We start from the raw sequence: 20736 nt of genomic DNA, 5'->3' as shown, positions 1-20736 counted from the left end.
CCTTGATAACAACAGAAAATATAGCCTGGGGCCTGGGCTATTAACACCTTCTCTCCAAATAATGTCGAATTCCTTTCAATTTTTTGAATCGCCTCAAAAAAATCGAATTTTTGATGTTAGAAAGGAACATGAAAACATACCGAATTCTTTTTGCGATTGTATGTGTGTTATATGACAACAATTTTTACATGAACGTCAAGCTGAAATCAAAACAATTTCTGCAAAATAAAACAGAGTTCCCTTTGATCAATAATTTTGTTTATTTTCTTCTGTAATGTAAATTTAATTTAATCAAAATCAATAGGAAATTGGAGATATTATTAAGATCTGAGTGAAGATGAAGTAGATGGTTAATTATTTTGGCCGTATGCTGTGGTTTTACAGAGAAAAAATTTCCTGAAGACAATCACGGGAAGAAAAGCCACAGTAATTGGACTGTTTCACAAGAAGTATGCCAGAAAAAAATATATTTTGATCGCACATTGTTTTTTTAAATTTTTATTTCATATTTTTCCGCAATAAAAATACGATAAACGATTATAATTTACACTTTATTTGAAGTTGTCGTTCTCAAATAAACAAACAACCAAAGCAATGTTTCAAGTGTGTGTGCAAATCCGTGTAAATCTCTCAAAAAGAGGGATTAAAAAAAATTCGAATTCTGCTTCGTTTGAGGCGATTTTTTTTTTCTATGGAAGATGATTTTCAGAAAAAATTCGCTTCAAGATCGCCGAAAATTCGATTTTTGCATTGAAAGAAATTCGACATAAGTCTCTAGGCCCTGATGGTATTCTGCCTATCATGCTAAAAAAAACAACAGAAAGCAGTTCCTTGGCTTGTAAAAGTTTAAAAGTCATGGTAGCGTGGTCTTCATTCCCAAAGTGGGCAAAAACTGTTTACCTTTGTAATATATGTGCAAACTAAACACATACGATTAAATGTTTCGCCTTCATTCACTGTTATCTTGAACACATTATTCTTTAAGTTTCGGTTCAGCAAAAATGGTTTTTAGTTATTTTATATCAGAAAAATGCAAAATTTCAATTAATTTTTATGGTCTTACAATTCCAACAAGAAAAGAGTGTACAATAATAAAAAATTATTTGATTAGACTCGAAGATGAAACCGAAAACCAAGTGCAGGTTTATACAAAAACAAGTTTAAAATGGTTGTATGTGCTTCATTTGGGTTTACAAAAAAAAAAGAAACAATGAAATAAAATAGATTTCACTGTTTCTCAAAGATTACGCTGTGTAACAAAAACTAACATTTAAAGATTACTTTAGTCACGACTTAGTATTGACTCTGTTGAACAAAGTAAGACGGCATACATTCTTTCCTCAATATACCCCAAAAATCTGGATTTAGGGCAAAAAAGAAGAAAATTTTTTCGACATTCGTTCAGCAATTGCACAATTCTAGCGTTGTCAATTTTTTTGACTTGAGTGTAGAAAAAGATATCTAGGCCATTTCAGAAACATTATAATAGGTACATGTGGTTCTGATAAAAAACATAAACCTTAAAGAATACTGTATTAGTTATACACTAGTAAAAGAACATTTAATTTTTATATTAAGCAGGGTGATTCAAGAGGAATGTGCCAAAAATCTTGAGCGTATAGTTTGGGTCCAGACAAGAAAAAAATAGTATGGGAGGGTGGGAGGTTGGTAGATCTTCCAACTGCACTGTATTGGTTTTTTTTATCGAGACGAGTGAAAAACTTTACTCTTAATAGGATTTTTCTTCTGTTCTTGTTGGCTTCTTTTAATTCTTCACAATATTTGTTTTTAATTATTTTAATGATAATTTCATTAATTTACTGTTTTTTCTATATTTTTAATTTTGTTTAATCTGCTGAAATATCAAAATAAAATATTTCAAACATCAAAAAATTGTCAGAATGACAGTTAGACCAGTTTTATGCGTATTAATTCTTAGGGTTAGTACTGCGTTGTGAACTTAGATCAGGTCCTATACAGGGTTTCCCAAAAGTTAACGTCGAAACGAAATCGGTAAATAGGGTTGGTGGTGACAGTTATCAGAAAAATAATAAAAAAAATCGCAGCCATATATTTTGTGAGTTATGGGCATTTGAAAAAAGTCGAAAAAATGGTCACCCTGTTACGGTTTTTCATGTGCCGTGACTACAAATCTTAATTTTTCTCATTTTTTGTTTGTTTGTTACGGAACCTTGAATAACCCTGCTACCAAATGCATTCAAAAATTTTAACTCAGCTGCATCAGTTTTAAAGCTAATATTACTTTTTTGCCCAACTAAGTACTAACAAATTTTACATGACTCTAATTCAATGAAGCGAAGTGTAAAAAAAAATGCACTACGATGTTTCGGCAAGTTACCTTAAAAGTTGGTGTGTTCAATTCTCTTTTCAAAATGGTATAAAATTGTTGAGAATATTCCATAAATAACCGATATAAAATTTATTTTCTTAAGAAATCCGACTTTTTTATTAGGTAATTTTTCCTTATAGTCCAGTAATTTTAGGTTTAATCTGCGGAAAAATTCCAACTGGGCTGGAATAACCCTTCGTTACGGCGTTGTAATGAAGATGTGAAAAATCGACATTGATATCGCGCCGGCGCACAGTGTGGTAATTTGCCAATCTGACTGGACAAAATAGAAAAAAAAAGTTTAGCCACATGATTTTAAATCATGAGTTGAGCTTCTCAATACAATGGGTAACTGTAATTCATGTTTGTTTTTTTTGTTTTCATCTCGCATTAGCAAGCTTGAAAGTTGGTTCTTGTCAACAGTTGGATGGAACAGATTGGAACAGATAACACTGGTCAACAAGGTTTTTGCCACAAGAACCAAAATATACTTTTCTAGTAGTTTTTAGGGTGCTGAATCCGAATCCGAAGTCAGAAAATTTTGATTGGCCTTCGTTTTTGAAATATTACCGTTAGAAAATGTCAAAAAACGTAATTTTGGCTGTTTTCGAGGTTATGTTTTTATGTGGAGTAATTCATTATGAATAAATTTGTAACGGTGCCTATAAAAGCTAGTTTTATTCTTTCAAAATATGTTTAAATCTTTCCGATTTCTCTTTTATTGCCCGAGATATATTTAAAATTTAAGTAGCGGTCTTTGAATAAGAAACAACACTGGCCAACCAAATTACACTTTTTTGCCACAAGAATCAAAATATACTTTTCTGAAGGTTTTTGGGTTGCTGAACTCGAATCCACAATCAGAAAAATTCTATTAGCCTTCATTCTTAAAATATTACCGTTATAAAATGCAAAAAAGGTTTTTTTTTAATAACGGTTATATTTCAAGAACGGAGGCTGATAGAATTTTTCCGATTGCGGATTTGAGTTCAGCAACCCAAAAACCTTCAGAAAAGTATATTTTAGTTCTTGTGGCAAAAATTCTGTGACCAGTGACTTAAACTTTATATTAAGTTTAGTTTCTCTTTGACTTATTAAATGAAACTTAAGATATCTGGAGCAATAAAAGAGATATCGGGAAAATTTAAAAAGTTTTTGAAAGAAGAATATCTGTTCTTATAATAACCGTTACGAATTTGTTTAAATTGAATTACCCCACATAAAAACAGAACCTCGAAAACAGCCAAAATTGCGTTTTTTGACATTTTCTAAGGGTAATATTTCAAAAACGAAGGCCAATCAAATTTTTCTGACTTCAGATTCGGATTCAGCACCCCAAAAACTATTAGAAAAGTATATTTTGGTTCTTGTGGCAAAAAAAAAGTTAAATTTTGTTGACCAGTGTAATACAAAGTATTCTATTTTTCGCTTGAGTTTGGTTGACGATTAAAAACGCTGTGGTAGTTTTTTTGTTGTAATTGTTTTTTTTTTTTTTAATTGTTAATCTACAATTGGAGGTAAAGTATTATAATTTTTATTTATTAATTACCATTGCAACTATTTAAAAAAAAATAAATTCTGTAAGAAGGGTAGGAAGTGCAAAAAAAAATATCTTTGTTTTTCAATTGGAGGTAAAGTTAATTTTTCCGCATTTTTCCGGTCTGAAATTAATTAATTAATGTATTGTGGAGTGTTTTCATTAAGATTAGCTATTTACATGCCTCGCGTTTTCTCGACGTATGGCAGCATACTGTATTACAAGATATCAAGGTACCACTGCTGGTTCATTATAGTTTTAATATAATATAATAGACCACGTCTGTAGTAGGACAAATTTCCCCAAACCATTGTACTCGATCCTCCGTTTTTAATGGTTTTTCTGCTATACCTAGGGTTATATTTCGTGTTCAGTAGTACTACCGAGACCCTTTGCCACCATACAGAATCAATTTGCTCTCATCAGTCCAGAGAAAATTCCAGGGTCCAGTATAAGGATTTGGAGAAACTTGTTCTACTACGGACTTGGTCTATTATATTAGATTAAAACTATAATAAACCAGCAGTGGTACCTTGATATCTTGTAATACAGTATGCTGCCATACGTCGACTTCAAAATACCCCTTAAATGGGTCTTTCAACAAGATAATAACCCAAAATACTCCAGGAGAGCAGCCAGGCAATGGTATCAAAACATTAAGATTGAGGTCATGGAGTGGACTGCTTAGTCTCCCGACCTCGATCCTTTCTAGAATCATTGCGAGGATATAAAAGAATTAGTTTAAAAAGCAAAACCGAAACATAACGGCTGTTATGGACCGTTGTTGAGCAGGTTTGGTGAGCTATAACACCTCACAGATCTGAGGGGTTGTTGCGAAGCTGTAATTAAAAATAAAGGTCAAGGGAGCAAATGCTAGCATTTGCCAAGTAAAATACCGTTTATTTGAACTTTTTGTGCCTTTGTTTTATTTAAATTTACTAAAAAAAGAAAATCACTGCTATTATTTTGACCGCTTAATTTTTAGGTTAATTTTGTTTTTGATTTATTGCTTAGCTATTAGCAATATATAAAATTTCATTCATACTAAAAATTAATCTAGAATGTATCTGAAATAGTTTTACTAAAAAAAAATCCAACATCGAAACTATTTTTATGTTTTATGTTTTACTTAAAATATTTTTTCGATGCACTGCTATTTTTTTGACCGCAGCTGTATAGGTATACATATCGGTCGAATGAATCTTTATTTGAACGACCAAAATATTTTTTAGAGGAAAGTGCAAAACAAAAAATACAGTTAGGTACATATTATTTATCATTCAGATAATAACTGATTTCTGTTGGTAAAATATGAAGGTATTTAAACAGAATAATACCTTAGGCTCAACACGGAGAAAAAAGACATGCTAAAAATAAAAGAAATCTGTATTAAATTAAATGAATTTCTGGATGTTTTGCCTAGAAGACCGATGTCTTTAAATAAGCGGACAAATCATCTTAATTTCTTGTATATAAACAAAGCACCTATATAGTGCTAAGAAAAGAATCCTATTTATTTAAGGTGAACGAACATCCTTTTATGTTTCTTTAATCTTTTAATTTCAACAAGAATTCACATAGAATAAATGGGAACTCATTTCATTTTTGCCATTCTTAAGAAGAAAATTCTTATTAAAATTAAATGATATTCACTTTAATTTTAACAGGGTTATAACGGATACCATTAATTTTTATGAGAAATTTTATAATTTTAAAAATATACATTTCAAAAAGAATCATCCTGATTCTAAAAGTGACCTATTTTTTTCTGTGTATGAAGGTATATTAAATTCAATAAGATACAATAAGAAGATAACGTTGGACTTGTGCGAGTAATATATATAGAAATTTAGAACAGAATATTTTTTTATCAAAATGGATTAGTCTTCGAGATATAAAAAATGTGTTGGAATATGAAATAAAATAATACAGCTAAATAATAACAAGATTCATTAGCGAAATCAGTTTACTCAACGCTGATAATACTTGATAAGAGTGCCTGGCACACTGATCGCAGCAAAATAATAAAAGCCATGAAGTGAAGAAGTGGCTTTTCCTCTCGGGTAACTACTCTATATTTGCTTTAAGTCAATACGTAAGGTTCAACGTCGCCATCAAGAATAAAATGCTTATAATAATTTCATCTTTTAAAAGCTTCGTGACAGTTTCCCTTAGAAGCGAACAGTTGCCGATCTTTTAGACTATCGCTCGAACTTCTGGCTGCCGTAATTTTCAAAAGCTTCACTTATAAATATAACAACTAATGTTGCAAATAGTGTACACTCTAAATCGGATTTATTAAATTTTAGTTTTGGTTAAAATTTTGTATGTTATTTAATTAAAACATTATTTCAAACAAAACAGATACGATAAGAGCAAACTTATATCATATCAAATAGCATACATTACGGAGCTGTGTTTCTTAACAAAATACAAAACTGACGATAAATAAATTGTTTTAAGTGCCATACTATTTTTAAGATTCCAATATGGCTAAAGGTACCAAAACACGTCCATGTTAAAATATAGAATTTTGAAATTTAAAACGTAATTATTTACAGTTCAGGCACGTACAGTTCTATGGTACCTAGTGTTTATAGGATTTGCTGTAAACTATATGATTCGAATCAATTTAAATATAACAATAGTTGAGATGGTGATGTCAAAAGCTAAAAAACTACAACGAATGACTGAACTGAACGATGTCGTCAGAGGCGAGAACATCACATCTTCGCATAAAGATATGTTTGTTGATTATAACATGGGTTTGAGCAATGCAAGCCTAATTGAATTAAGGAATCAGAATTTCAATTCGAGCATTACGATACCTACAAAGCGGTCAGTCATTGCATTTGAAATTGATAACGCGACATCGAAATATGAGAACCAATATTTTTTCAAAAACAAAGCAACAAAATTTGAAAAATTTTCAATTGAAAAATATTTGCTTCGTTCAATCAACGTAAGTATATTTCATCATGGTATTATATTTTGTTTTGTATACAGGGTGCCCCAAAAACTAACCTTATCAGAAAAATAATTTTTAAAAAATGGGAGTTACCTACAGACATTGGGCCATATTCATAGTCATATTTTAAAAGCGATTTTAACTTTTACTGGTGTCTAAAGTTATTACCCAGGTAAGAAGCAGCTCTTTTCCATAGAACAATTATTTAGAAGTGGGTCTAAATTGTCTATGAATAAGATAAACATCAGTCTAGCTTAGAAGCAAGAAAGTTACAGCTTATGAAAGAACATGGCTCATTAAAAAAATAAAAAAAAAAAAAATAGAAAACATAGTCGACCCATGGTCGAGTGTCGTGATTTCTCAAACTTCTGTATGTTGCAGAACTTATTAATTGCATTCAAAAAATTAAACGTATCTATATTAATTTTAAACAAAATATCACTTTTAGCCCCACTACATAAGTAGGTATTCAACATTTTCACATGAACCTAATGTGGATTGTACATTGTAGTGTAAAGAATTGTAGGTAGTTTACAAAAATGGATTGTAGTGTAAAAAACATGTATACTACGAAATTTTGGCTAGGTACCTTAAAAGTAAGCGTATTCAATTTTCATTTAATGATATCACAACATAGCAAAACAATATTAAAATAGCAGCCCTGTTCCATTGAAGTAGGTAGTTTACTTATAGTAGATGTTTTGGTTAATCTAGTACTATCATCTACTCATGCTCTTCTTCCCGAGTAGTAGGGATGGCGGTTGTTAGTAAAAAAACCGGTTTTCGGTTTTTCCGGTTTTTTTCCTTTCATTTAAACCGACCGGTTTTAAACCGGGCCAATAAACCGGTTTTTGGAAAAACCGGTTTTTCGGTTTTTTTTTGCTTGATTTATAAAAAGACAAAATTAAACCTAAATTGTCAACCAAAAAAAAAAAACTTTTCGAAGAAAATCCCTGAGCAAAGCTTTTTTAGTTTGATTTTGTTATAAGGGCCAATTTATTGACTCTCCATTAAACTTAAATCGCCATTAAAAAAGGGAATTTCAAAATTTAAAACCAAATTCGTTTAATTCAGTCTCTTTTAAGGATTTTTTTGAAGTTTGGCATCATTAACTAATTGAGCATTAAATTTAAAAGTCGTTTTAGTTAAAACACCAAATTCGACCTTTTAAGAGGGATTTTTAGAGCAAACGAAGGTTTTAAACAGGATTTCTATTTATTCACTCTCCATTAGCGTCAAATGTCATTTCATTTATTATTTTATTAAACAAAGTTTCAGTGTAAGTTAACAATTACAAATGAATAAGACATGCATGAATATGGAAAAAATGGGATGGTAAAAATGTGTTCAATCAATTTCATAAGACCAACGTTTGGTAATTGGTAATTTTGGTTTACAGAAAAAGTCGTTTTTGTGTTTTTTTTAGTTCAACGACATGTACGTTATAGGAATGAATTGCTTCAGGTTTTGGTCACTACTGGCATTTCTCTCTCGCCAGTATGGTATATAAATTTTTAAATCTATGGGTATGAGGGTTAATGGACAACACTTTATTTGAGATTTTTAATAGACAAAAAATTCAAAGAAATTAATTCATTTCTTATCCACTTCACATAGCGCAGAGAATATCTTCACGACTAGTGAAACTAATCAGGGTTGAGATGCTGCGTAATCCTAATTGTAACACCTTCTGTTACGGGTCATCATTTTTGTGTTTTTATATTGTTTATCCTTCAAATCTTCAAATTTAAATATATTTTATTTGACAAAAATGTAGCTTTTGACAGTTTAATTTTTCAAAAAATAACCCTTTTTTTTTTTTTTTTTTTTTTTTGACGGGAGGAAATCTTCAAAAGACACTTGGCAGTATTCGACACCAAGTAGTGTGGGACTCTTAACCACTAAAACCACCTCTTTATCAGGACCAATCTTGAGAGATCGACATCAGATTTTTCTTTCTTAACTTTGTAAAATCACTTTGGGGGAAGTTTAAACTTTTAATACTTTCCCATGTCTTTTTAGACCATAAGCTCATGAGGCTTGGTTCTTCTTAATCTTCGAACATGGTTTCTTGTATTCAAGACGGACACCATTTCAGAATTGGTATGACTTTGCAGTCTCTGATTATGCGATACAGCGTATTTTTTAACAACTTCTGTAACCGTTTCTATTTGTAAGTCACGATGTAGATCGCTATTTCTTATGTACCAAGGTGCATTAACTATTCCACGAAGGACTTTGTTTTGGAATTTTTGGATGATTTCGATATTTGTTTTCTTTGTACAGCCCCATAATTGGATACCATAGGTCCAAACAGGCTTTAGTACTTGATTATACAGCATTATTTTGTTTTGGGTTGATAAATCAGAGTTGTTACCAAGTAACCAGTACATTTTTCTATATTTCAAGTTTAGTTCTTCTCTTTTCTTTTTGATGTGCTCTTTCCACTTTAGCTTTGCATCCAAAGTCATTCCAAGGTATTTGGCCGTATTGGCGTAAGGTACAGCTTGATTATTAATGAATATTGGAATATTGTTTATCTTTTTATTTGTAAAGTTTATATGTGAAGATTTTGTTTCATTGAGCTTGATACGCCATTTTTCGGTCCAATCTCTGACTGTGTCGACGGCATATTGCAGCTTTACTGCTCCCCTAGAGACACATTTGTCGGGTACCAAAATTGCGGTATCATCTGCAAAAGTAGCCATTATGGTGTGATTCTCAACTGGGATATCCCTTGTGTATAGTAAATACAGGGTAGGACCTAGGACACTTCCTTGTGGTACACCGGCTTCTATTTTCTTCAATTCCGAATATTCTTGATCGTACCTTACTCTAAACAATCGGTCTGAGATGTACGATTTTAATATTTCATAGTACTGTCTGGGAAGATCCCTTTGCAGTTTGTACTCAAGTCCCTCATGCCAAACCTTGTCAAAGGCTTGAGCAACATCTAAGAAAATAGCTGAACAGACTTGTTTTTCTTCTAATGCTTTTTCTATTACATCCGTTATTCTATGAACTTGGTCTATCGTGGAATGTTTATTTCTAAAGCCAAACTGGTGATTTGGGATTAACCTTCTTTCTTCTATAATTTTGCTAAGTCTCTTCAGGAGCAGTTTTTCAAAAACTTTTGCCATAATTGGTATAAGCGATATTGGTCTGTAAGACGTCACTTCTGTAGGTGGCTTACCTTGCTTGGGTATGACAATAACTTCAGCAATTTTCCAATGGTGTGGGACATACCGTTTCTTAAGGCATGCATTTATTATATATTGGAGTTTTATGAAGGCTTTCAAAGGCATTTCTTTCATAACCTGAGCAGTAATAAGATCGTAACCTGGTGATTTTTTATTTGATAGTTGATGTAAACACATACTTTTTACTTCTTTTAATCTTACAATTGGTATTTCACTTTCATCTATCTTATCAACAAACTGTAAGCTATTTTCAGCCGCGTTTGCTGGGTATGGCTTAAAAACATTCGCAAGATGCTCCGCGAAAAGGTTAGCTTTTTCTTTTGGGTTACCGATCCATTTCCCATCTTGAGATTTCAAGGGAGAGTTTAGTAACTGCGGTCTTTTCAGGCGCTTGGCTGCTTTCCATAGCGAAAAATCGGTTGAAGCATCAGTCGTTAAATTCTTTAGGAATGTACTGAGTGAATCGTTTTTGAATTTATAAATTTGTTTTTTAAGATTGTTGCTTATACGGTTAAACTTTGTTTTATCATCTGGAAATCTAGTATTTTGCCATTTTCTTCGAGCTCTTCTTTTCTCTATTATCAACTCTCTTATCTCTAAAGGATATTTTATTTCATTTTGTCTTCTATTAGAAAATGTTGGAGTACTTTCTTCAGCGGCCTGTTGCACATCAGCAATAAATTGTTCCACTTCATGGTCAATTTGCTCGATTGTATCCATGGGAGATCTTAAATTTATAAAACTTAAAAGCCTTTCTCTAAAATCACTCCAGTTTGTTTTCTTATTTACAAGCTTTGGATTACTTTTTTCTATTACTTCCGATTCACTTAGTGTTAGAATCACTGGAGTATGATCTGATGACAAGTCATAATTACCTTCGACACTAATGTGATTTCGTTTGATTCCTTTAGCTACGAAAAAGTCAATAAGGTCTGGTATTTTGTTAGTATCGGAAGGCCAGTAAGTAGGCGACCTGGAGGAATAGAATTCGCAATTGTATTTACGGCCTGCTTGGAAAAGTCTTTTGCCTTTTGTTGATATAAGTCTTGAACCCCAATGAGTGTGTTTCGCATTGAAGTCTCCACCAACAAGAAAGTTATGCCCAAGAAGATTTAATAGATCTGTATAGTCATCTTCTGTCGGGGAGCGCCTTGGTGGGCAGTATATAGCTGCTATCTTAAACTCTTTCTTTTTCATACCGATACTAATAGTTGTTACTTGCATATTTTCATTAGTAAGCTTAACCCTGCCATATTTCTAATGGAGTTTTAAATTTAAAGTTTCCATTAAAAGAAAGACTTTAACTAAGCAGAGTGAATTAAATGAATTTTTAATGATGGAAACTTAAAGACGTCAATAGATTAACAAAGCTTTTAACTAAAACGATAAATTTCCAAATTTAATGGAGGCTCAATAAATTGGCCCTAAGAGTTCTTAGTTCACTCTTAATAGGAGTTTTGTGGAATTTGTTAAACCGAATATGAATGAAAATTTATAATTATATGGTAAGTTGAGAGAGGGAATGAATGTTTTGAGGGTTTTCACTTTTTTGTCTCGTCGGATCTTTTTTTTGTTGGACGTTTTTGTTCAGCCGGTTTTTTTTTGGTTTTTCGGTTTTTTTTGTAAAAACCGGTTTAAACCGCGAGGACAAAAAAACCGAAAAAAACCGGTTGACCGAAGCAAAAAAACCGAAACCGGTTTAAACCGGCCGGTTTTTCCCATCCCTACCGAGTAGATACGATTTGCATTGAATTCGTTGAAAGTGCGTTCCATTGAAAATCGCTAGTAAACTACTAGAAGTACTTTGCCACCTCCCAAAGGAACAGGGCTAACATAATAAAAATAACAACGCTCATGTCATGTTCAAAAAACAAGATTCTTCGACAAGATATCTGTGTGGGCATGGATTTAACTGCCTCCACTAAATTTTTTCAAGACATGTTCATGAACCGGGCATCATTCATGCCCTGTTAGAGTAGCTCAAGAAATGTTAAAAATTTGAAATTTTTTTTCATTGGTAAAACACAATTTAGACCTATTTTTTGTGGTCTTTGTTTTAATTAAAAATACATTTTTTTCATGGTAATATGAACAGTTCTACATAAATCCAAAAGGAAACGTCTATTTGACATTCATTTAGTAAAATTTCCAGATTATGTACAGTTTTTAAAAAGAAAATTCTATTAACAATTTTTCTGTCCGCCATTTTGGAACCACCGTTTTGAAAAAATAAAAGTTGGAAGACTTTTTCGTAATTCTCATACTACTATGCTTCAGTGCCCCAAATTTCATGACTTTTCGTCAAGAAATGGCCGTGCAATTATTTTTTGACGCTATAGTTATTAATAGTTAAATGACGCTATTAAGCACCAAATTCACCACTGTGGCGAGGACAATGACAAATAGTTAAATCCAGCTTGACTGACAGATTTTTAAACCTTCAGCACAGATAATATAATCATTTCCTTACCAGACAAGCCTTACCAGACAAGGAGCTTTCAAAAATAAAGCTGAAAAGGCTCTTTTTCAATTGGACATTTTTTCTCACTCATGAAACTTTTTCTTCTTCACTTTTTTTTCCATTGAATACACAAACAAAGTTAGGTAGATTGAACAAAAAAAACGTAAACAAACCTTTTTTTTTATAATGTATGAGAGTTGGTGTAGGTTATGTATCTTGTTCTTTTTTCTGTGCGGATTTTGGTGTGTAAAAAGAAAGAAAGGGGTGATAATGTCGAGTTTTTTTGTGAATGTTAGATGCCCGGTACGGAAAATAGATACTTTTTCTTGTGTTTTGAGATGTGTGATTTGTGTGGGAAATTGTAGCCAAGTGTATGCGCTACGGAACCATTGTGCAATGGTGTAGCTGTGGCTGTAGCTTGTAGAACTGTCAAAATTTTACTGAGGGAAACAACAACAAAAGTTGGCGGCAGCTAAAGCCTGGTACGCTGCTCGCGCTAAATTTTAGCTCCCATACAAACTATCGAAAAATTTTATCTGAGCTAAAATGGTTCCCATACAAATTATCGATAACTTGTATGGGAATTTTATCTCGGCTAAAATTTAGCGCGAACAGCGTACCAGGCTTAAGCAAAAAGTTGAGAATTCTTCAACTTGCGCTACAAGCTAGAGCAACAGCTACACCCTTGTATTTAGGGGGTTAGTGTTGGTTGTCAAACTATAATTGTGGACGTCACTGAGCTGAGACAAGATACAACATACAACTAGTTGTATCATGGAGATGTTTATCTTCACAGTAGTAGGTGTGTTAAGACATTAATCTTAAAAGCAGTTCAGTTCAGTAATCCTTTGCAATAGGTCACAAGGAGCTCTATAGTTATAAATTATATATTATTATTTAGGTATTTAATATTTTTTCAATTTCAGATCGAATGCGATGAAAACGGCTTTGAGTGGAATGAATATCAGCAAGGTTTGGTTCTTGGTGGCTTTTTTTGGGCTCACTGGGTTACACAAATACCAGGGGGACTTCTTGCGAAAAAGTTTGGTACAAAAATAATTTTTGGCTTGTCGAATGCGACAGGGGCCTGGATGTGTTTTTTTATTCCAATAATTTCTTATCTGGATTATAGAGCACTGGTTTGGTGGAGAGTTTTGCAAGGATTAGTGTGTGTAAGTACCTTAAATACATTTACCTTTTTTTTCTTGACTTATTTATTTATCTCTCCAAAAAATTGTGAAAAAAAACATTTTTAAATAACATAAGTAAACCATAACTTATTTGAATTTCCATTTGCCAGAGGAGATCAATTAAACTGTTCAAGTCGTTACAATTTCAGACGTCTGCACCATTGATTTTTTTTGATATTTTTTTAATAATTTAAAGCTTTTTACACGGTCTGAAGTCATTATAAATCCAAAAACACTGTTTATGTTGCTATTAATGTGCTCATTTACTACCAGTATAAAGATAATACATATTAACAATTTCAAGGAATTTATTTAACAATTTACTAGTTTTTTTTTTTTGAGAAATGTTTAGTATTGTTATTGTTTGCGTTTTATTATGTTTAAGTGCAAGCAAAGCAAATTACAGCTCAGTAATTAAAAATTATTAAGGCCGTGTGTGAATTGAGTTAAATATTTAGCCGAGAGTAAATTTTTGACATTTGTATGTCTGTTGAATAAAAAATGTATCTTTGGTTAAATTTAGCTGCGTGAATTGGGATACATTTTTGAAGTGGCTTAATATTTTTTTAGTTGCAAAACAAAAGAATATTAATGGTTTTTAAAACATTTATAAATATTTACAATAATTGACAAACTTCCACCAAGCGTTGTCCTGCGTATTTTATTTTTGCGTTAATATTCACTGACAATTATTTTTTATCATCAATAAAGTGAAATATATAAAATTAAATAGATTTTACCTGATACACACTTATAATGCTGTATTACTTTCCCAATTTTCTTTCTTTATTTTCAGTTTTTTAATAAATATTTAAAAAATACATTACAATATTCTTCTGCGAAAAATGTATCCTCCGAAGGTAAAAATTTAACCGGCTCCCAGAGCAGGGAAAATTTTTGACACAGGAAATTTTTGTATTCTCTATGGGTTTAAAATTGCCGGTCTTTTCGTTTTTTTTACCTAAACACTTTTGTTTTACAAACAATTTGTTTCAATTTCATAATGATGCCAAAAGATTGTCTAGATTATTAAATATCAGAAATTATGAAGATTTCATCGTTCAAGCGGTAGAAGCAATTTTACAACACAACGGCAACACATACTTTATTAGTGTAAACTGCCCTATTGTTAGCAAACCCCCCCCCCCCCCTAATGATTGGCACCTTGAGTTTAATAACCATTTACAGCCACTATTTTAAATTTTTGCCAAAAATATTTATTTTTGTTATTTCTGTAAAATTTGGCATCACTTCTTTCATATTTTATACCTTGGAAAAACCAGAGATACCCAGATGGCGATGGGAAACATCTGACATCACACTGGTTTTCCTTAAAGCTGCGATTGATACTTTTGGCTAAGTATGCGTGAACAGATTGAAGCTTTTGGCTAAGTATGCGTGAAAAGTCGCATATGTGTGCATGAAAACACTGTGGTTACACTATGTGTGTATTTCACATTTATTCACTGAAATAAACAAATGGGTTTTGGTGGGTAAAACGTACGAAAGTTTCCGATCTCCTTCTGGGTATCACTGGAAAAAACTTCACTCTTGGGTTCCCACCTTTAGGTGAGTTTAAGGTGGTAATATTCATGAAGGAATGAGATAAATAGTTGTTAAGTGAGACTTTTATGAACAAATAAACATTAAACCTGAACTACATCAAAACACAAAGTCAAAAAAGTACAAAAAAGTAAACACGATGTTTTATCTTCTTCCCCCTAGTAGCTTGTTTGTATATCTCTCTTTCATTTAAAAAAGTATTCGATTCAAAAAGCTTGAACAAGACCAAGCTTTCAATTTTCACAAAGTTTCAAAAACAAATACACTCAAACAATATTTTATGTCCTTTCCGTCAGGTTCCTCTTCAGGTTGCTCACATAGTTCCTGTCATTTTGCGAAAAAAAAACTCTTTTGACAAATAATCGAAATTTCAAATACAGTCGATTCCCTATAAGTCGTACTTCCTTCAAGTCAAATTTTCCTCTAACTCAAATTTTTTTTACCGTTTTTAATGAAACCGCCTGCAGCTAAAAGATTAAATAGATTCCTCTTGTGTTCAGGCTTTAAGGCCTAAGGCCATATTGATCATTACAGAACAAAATATTAATAATAGTTTTATGCAATGCGGAAAAAACTGCGAATTAAAGTTGTGGCGACATTCGCTTAAAATGCCAATGATTGGGTGGTTTACCCTAATATACCCTAGAAGGCATATGAACATAATGGTTTTCAGTGTTTGATAAGGAATAAATTAATGCATTTTACGTTATCGATCAATTTCGTATTGAAATCTACACTATTGACATTAATAGTATTCAATGTGTTTTTTTACACTTTTTTTTCAAAATTCTTTTTCTGAAATCGATTATTTCGAAAACAATTCATTGAAACAACTTGATTTAAAAATTAAAATTAAGTGTAGAATTCTGAAAAATGTAGGGGAAGTGGGGGCAAGACCGCCTATGGGGGCAAGACGGTTTTCGTACTATGTTGTATGAAAAAAAGTAAAATTGGCAACACTTGCAATAAAAAATAGGTGCCCTTTGGTACGACCGATCACGTCTGTAAGTTTTAGCAATTTCGGTTATGACCTCGAAGAGTTACGGTAAATTTTGTGATTTTTCATCAAATTGTTATCGTTCCTGTGAAAAGTCAGTTGTATTTTTGACACTGAAATAATCAAAATTTTCAGCTTTTCCTTTTTACTTGCTCTATAGGGCAAGTATTGGTTTCTTGTCGAAAAAAAAAGTTGAGGTTTTAATCAAAACCAACATTACAATGATGGAGAACTCCGAAAAAGTGGGTCGCGCAATTCCGTCCGTGCGTCTGTGCGTCCATCTGTACACATTTCCACAGCCTAAACGCGTCGATGGATTTTCTTCTAATTTGGTACAGATGATTTTTATGGAATTCTGAATTCCCATACAAATTTTTCAATTTAAACCAAATAACTCGAAAACGGCTCTAACGATTTTGATTAAACTTTGCAGACGTTATATTCAAAGCTATTGCAATAAAAATGCATTTTTATTTTTTCCAAAAAAAGTCAAATAAAAAAAAAATTTTTCATATAAAAAAATTTGCCCTAAATATCGGCTCCTCCCCAACCTCAAAAAATTTCTTTAAAATTTATATAGAGGCAGCTCGTAAAATCTACAAGTAAACTAACTTAAAAGTGCTTTGAACTGCAAGAGCAAGTATGTGCGACCCCAGTCGTGCATTTTATTTTATAATGGAAAGTGAATATTAAAAAGTATTTTCTGCGAAAGAAGGAGTCATAAAGATAAATTAAAAAAAAAAAATAATATAGAACATCAAATATGATATGACTGAGGAAAGACCGCCCATCGGCGAAATTGGAAACTCTGGTAGCTTAAGCAAAGTGAAAAAAGAACTTCACCGTTAAGGCTAGGCGCACACATGCGATTTTCAGTCGTTGCTACTAAAAAATCGCAGTCGCAACATAAAAGTACCGTGTACACACTTGCGACTAAAAAATCGCGCGGCTATTTTTTATTGCAAGAAAAAACATTGTTTGGTCGAAAAAAGTTGACCGTTTTTCGATAAAAAAAAATGCATCATCTCAAGATCAAAAGAGCCAAGAGATACTCACTGTAAAAGTGGTAAAGTGATAAATGTCTCAAAATTTTGTAAGGGTTTGACAGCTTGTTTACCAGATTAGAAATAGATTCTCTGCAATGTGTTTGTTTGTATCTTATTTAAGGCCCCACGAGTACCATTATTTCACCAAAGCATTGAATACTCATTCTATAGTACTGGGTAAATTTCTGAGGGTCTTCTCTTAAATTTTTATGAATTTTATGGAATTGTCCTTTTAAATTTCCTATCGTTTATAAAAAAAGAGCCACTATACAACAATTTCTAGTAATATCCATTATTGTACTTAAGACAATTGTTCCAAGTGTCGCACGTGCGGCCAGGTGCATTATATTCTGTATAATATATCCTTATGTGCAGCAAAAAAAAATCGCGAAAAATAGAACCGGATCCATTTTTTTAAACTTTGCGATTCATTTAAAATAATGTGTTTCATTTCTTGCGTCTAAAAAATCGAGTGGTTGAAAATCGCATGTGTGCGCATGATTTGGCCTCTTTGGGACCGCTACTTTTTAGTCGTTTTCGGTTTAGTCGCAAGTGTGTGCATAACTATGCTGGTCCATTTGTTGCATTTTAATTTTCGACAGTCGCGTCGCCAAAAAAATGGGACAATTTTCAATTTTTTAATCGCGGCTATTTTTTAGAAGCATGTGTGTTTACCGGCATTGAAATGCGTGTGATCCATTTTTGCGACTGAATAATCGTGCGACTAAAATCGCATGTGTGCGCCTAGCCTAAATCTTTCAAAAAGCTAAGCAACATGCGCCAAACAATACTGTAATTGATGTTTCTGATGAAGAGGACTTTGCAAATTGTATTTGTACCTTCTATCTGCAACTGTTTTCTTGATCCAGTCCAAAGTATTTTTGGATTAAGTGCAAAATGTGTACCAAAAGGTACCAAAAAGCTTGTGCTGGAGTGAGAACTAATAAAAATATAGCATAATTGTGTTATTATTACAAATAGGCTGCATTTAAAACATTAGAAACGGTCTTTCGACCAACAAAATTTGATAGGGCGGTCTTACCCCCATGTGGGGTCAAGACGGTTTTTTGTTCGATGTTTTTTCAAAACGTAGTATCTTTTGCTCAGTACTTTTTTTTTATTTTTTTATAATAATGAGGGTTTCTGCAAAAAACATTAAACATTAAACGTTTTTAAGACAGTCAAACACTAAGTGGGCGGTCTTGCCCCCACTTCCCCTATAACTATAAGTGTTGCCGTGGTTTTTTTTGTTAATATATATTTTTTTTAAATGATAGACAATCATTTTTTACCTTGTGAGGGGCAGGGGCCCAAGGTACAAGATGATTGTGTTAAACCCTTGTTCAAAAAACTGTTATCAATTCTTGGCGCCTATGTTCCTGTAGGTAAAAAATGTTTCACATCAGTGATCTTAGAATGTTCATTTTTGAAGTGAAAACTTCTTTAATATCTTAGTGATTTGAAACAAGATGAAACGAAAAAGCGACAGGAAAAATCAATTGATTATTAACTTTTTTGTTTTAATAGATAGATTAATAAAATTTTTACTGTAGATAGGTAATAAATAAACTATAATTGTGCAAAATTTCAATTAATTTCATATTCAATATCCTAAGATAACGGTAAAAAAATGTTCTTTTTCAAAACACGTTATATCTTTTGATCTAGAGCACACAAACAATTTATTCGACTTTAATACGCATGCTTTTAATATTACCTTGCATTTGATATATCACACATAACAGTTAGTGCTCTACAAGTTACACAATCTTAAATTGAAAAACTTGAAAAATACCTGAAAACACCGGTGGAGATATGTTGCCGATGACCAGCCATTATTCACTGTAGGAAGTACCGTAATCTGAGTTTGAAATTTCGACATAGTTGGCTTTAAAAATACTTACTTTTTTGTAGGCATGTTAGAAATATGATTGATACGTCATAAAAAAGGTGAAATAAGCTTTCAGATGACATCAAATTTATCATTGGTTGTAATTTAAAAAAATACATTTAATAATGTTAGAAGAGCAAAAAAAAATTGATTTTGTTACTTTTTTGATGAAAAGTGATTTGGTTCAAAAAAATTTAGCTCTTTTTGTAGATGTTGTATAGACATGGTCGATATTTTGAGCTGAAACAAAAAGCTTTCAGATGATATACAATTTATATAGGTTGTCATATAAAAAACATGGATTTAAATGTGATAGAATATTTTTTTTTTTTGCTATTTTTTTTCTATTTTTTTTTTGCAAGAAAAATGATTTTTTAAGGTTTCATTTCCACCACGTGTGAATTGTACCCATGCCCTGCAGTTGCCTGGGATGTCTCTATGTCCCGGCACCCATACGAGGTGAATGTTAAACTGCTCAGACATCTCCCTTAGAGATGTTTGACAGTCGAGGACCGTGATTGAGTTTGTAGAGACAGAGGCAAGAGATTTAATGGCTGCTTGACTGTCCGAGAAGATCCGAATATCCGTGTTGGATATTACGTTTTCTCTGAGCCAAGAGAGAACCTCCTTGATCGCCAGAATTTCTGCTTGGAACACGCTACATTGGTCTGGTAAGCGGAAGAAGAGACTGAGATTCAGTTTTTCCGAAAATATGCCACTTCCTACACCTTCATTGGTTTTTGAACCATCAGTATAGAAGTGTAAAGAGTCATTATCCAGAGTACTAAGGTTCTCCCATTCAGATCTGGAGGGAATGGAGTTCTGGAAATTATTATCGAACACCAGTTGAGGTGTGGTATAGTCTAGACGATCCGGAAGGAATCCGAACTTGTTTAGAATGTTTGTGTGGCCAATATGATTACTGGTCCACTGAGAGGTTGCTTTTAGACGAGTAGCTGAGCTAGCTGCTACTTGTTTGCTGAAGATGTCTAGGTGTGTGAGATTTAGAAGTATGTCTAGGGCGTCAGAAGGGGTTGACCTCAGCGCACCGCTTATGCACATACTTGCTGACCTTTGGACTTTGATAAGCTTGTTTAAATTCTTTAACAAATTTGGTGACTTTTCTTATATATAAATAAATTCTATTATTGTGGGCTTAAAGTCAATTTTATTCAATTTTTATATATTATATTTTTTGGCGCAACGTTTCAGGGATGGTTATCCCCTTCATCAGGCCTTTAAATAAAAATATTTTAAATAATTAATAAAATATTTATAAATTACAAAGTTGGAAAACTTACAAAATATAAACAATATTTGATGAAAAACAAAATTATTTATGATTTTTACAAAATAAGCAAAATATTTAAAATGAAAACAAACTCAAAAATTAGTAGTAAAAATACATAAGTAAGGTAATTTAACTTTTAGCTAAATGACTATATATAATACTAAGACCATCGCAGTCCGATCTTCTGTTGACAACATTTTCATTCTTTTGAATGTGCAGCATTTCTAATAGCATACGTTTAG

At 32.3% G+C, this 20736-nt stretch overlaps 1 protein-coding gene across 2 annotated transcripts in view; it reads left to right on the top strand.

Annotated features, from left to right (window-relative positions):
* Nucleotides 1-5883: 5883 nt before the first annotated feature.
* Nucleotides 5884-20736, top strand: part of LOC129907826 (sialin) — a 62996-nt gene continuing 48143 nt past the window's right edge. For both annotated transcript variants that reach the window (XR_008771182.1, XM_055984204.1), the window contains exons 1-3: nt 5884-6386; nt 6449-6849; nt 13443-13688. Coding sequence is in view for 1 of the 2 variants with exons in the window: in XM_055984204.1 (XP_055840179.1) it covers nt 6377-6386; nt 6449-6849; nt 13443-13688 (657 nt within the window). In the remaining variant the exon portion in view is untranslated. The remainder of the gene's footprint in view (nt 6387-6448; nt 6850-13442; nt 13689-20736) is intronic.

The sequence above is a fragment of the Episyrphus balteatus genome, chromosome 1, assembly GCF_945859705.1.
Source record: "Episyrphus balteatus chromosome 1, idEpiBalt1.1, whole genome shotgun sequence".
NCBI classification, from domain to species: Eukaryota; Metazoa; Arthropoda; class Insecta; order Diptera; family Syrphidae; genus Episyrphus; species Episyrphus balteatus.
This window is presented reverse-complemented; position numbering and strand designations above follow the sequence as displayed.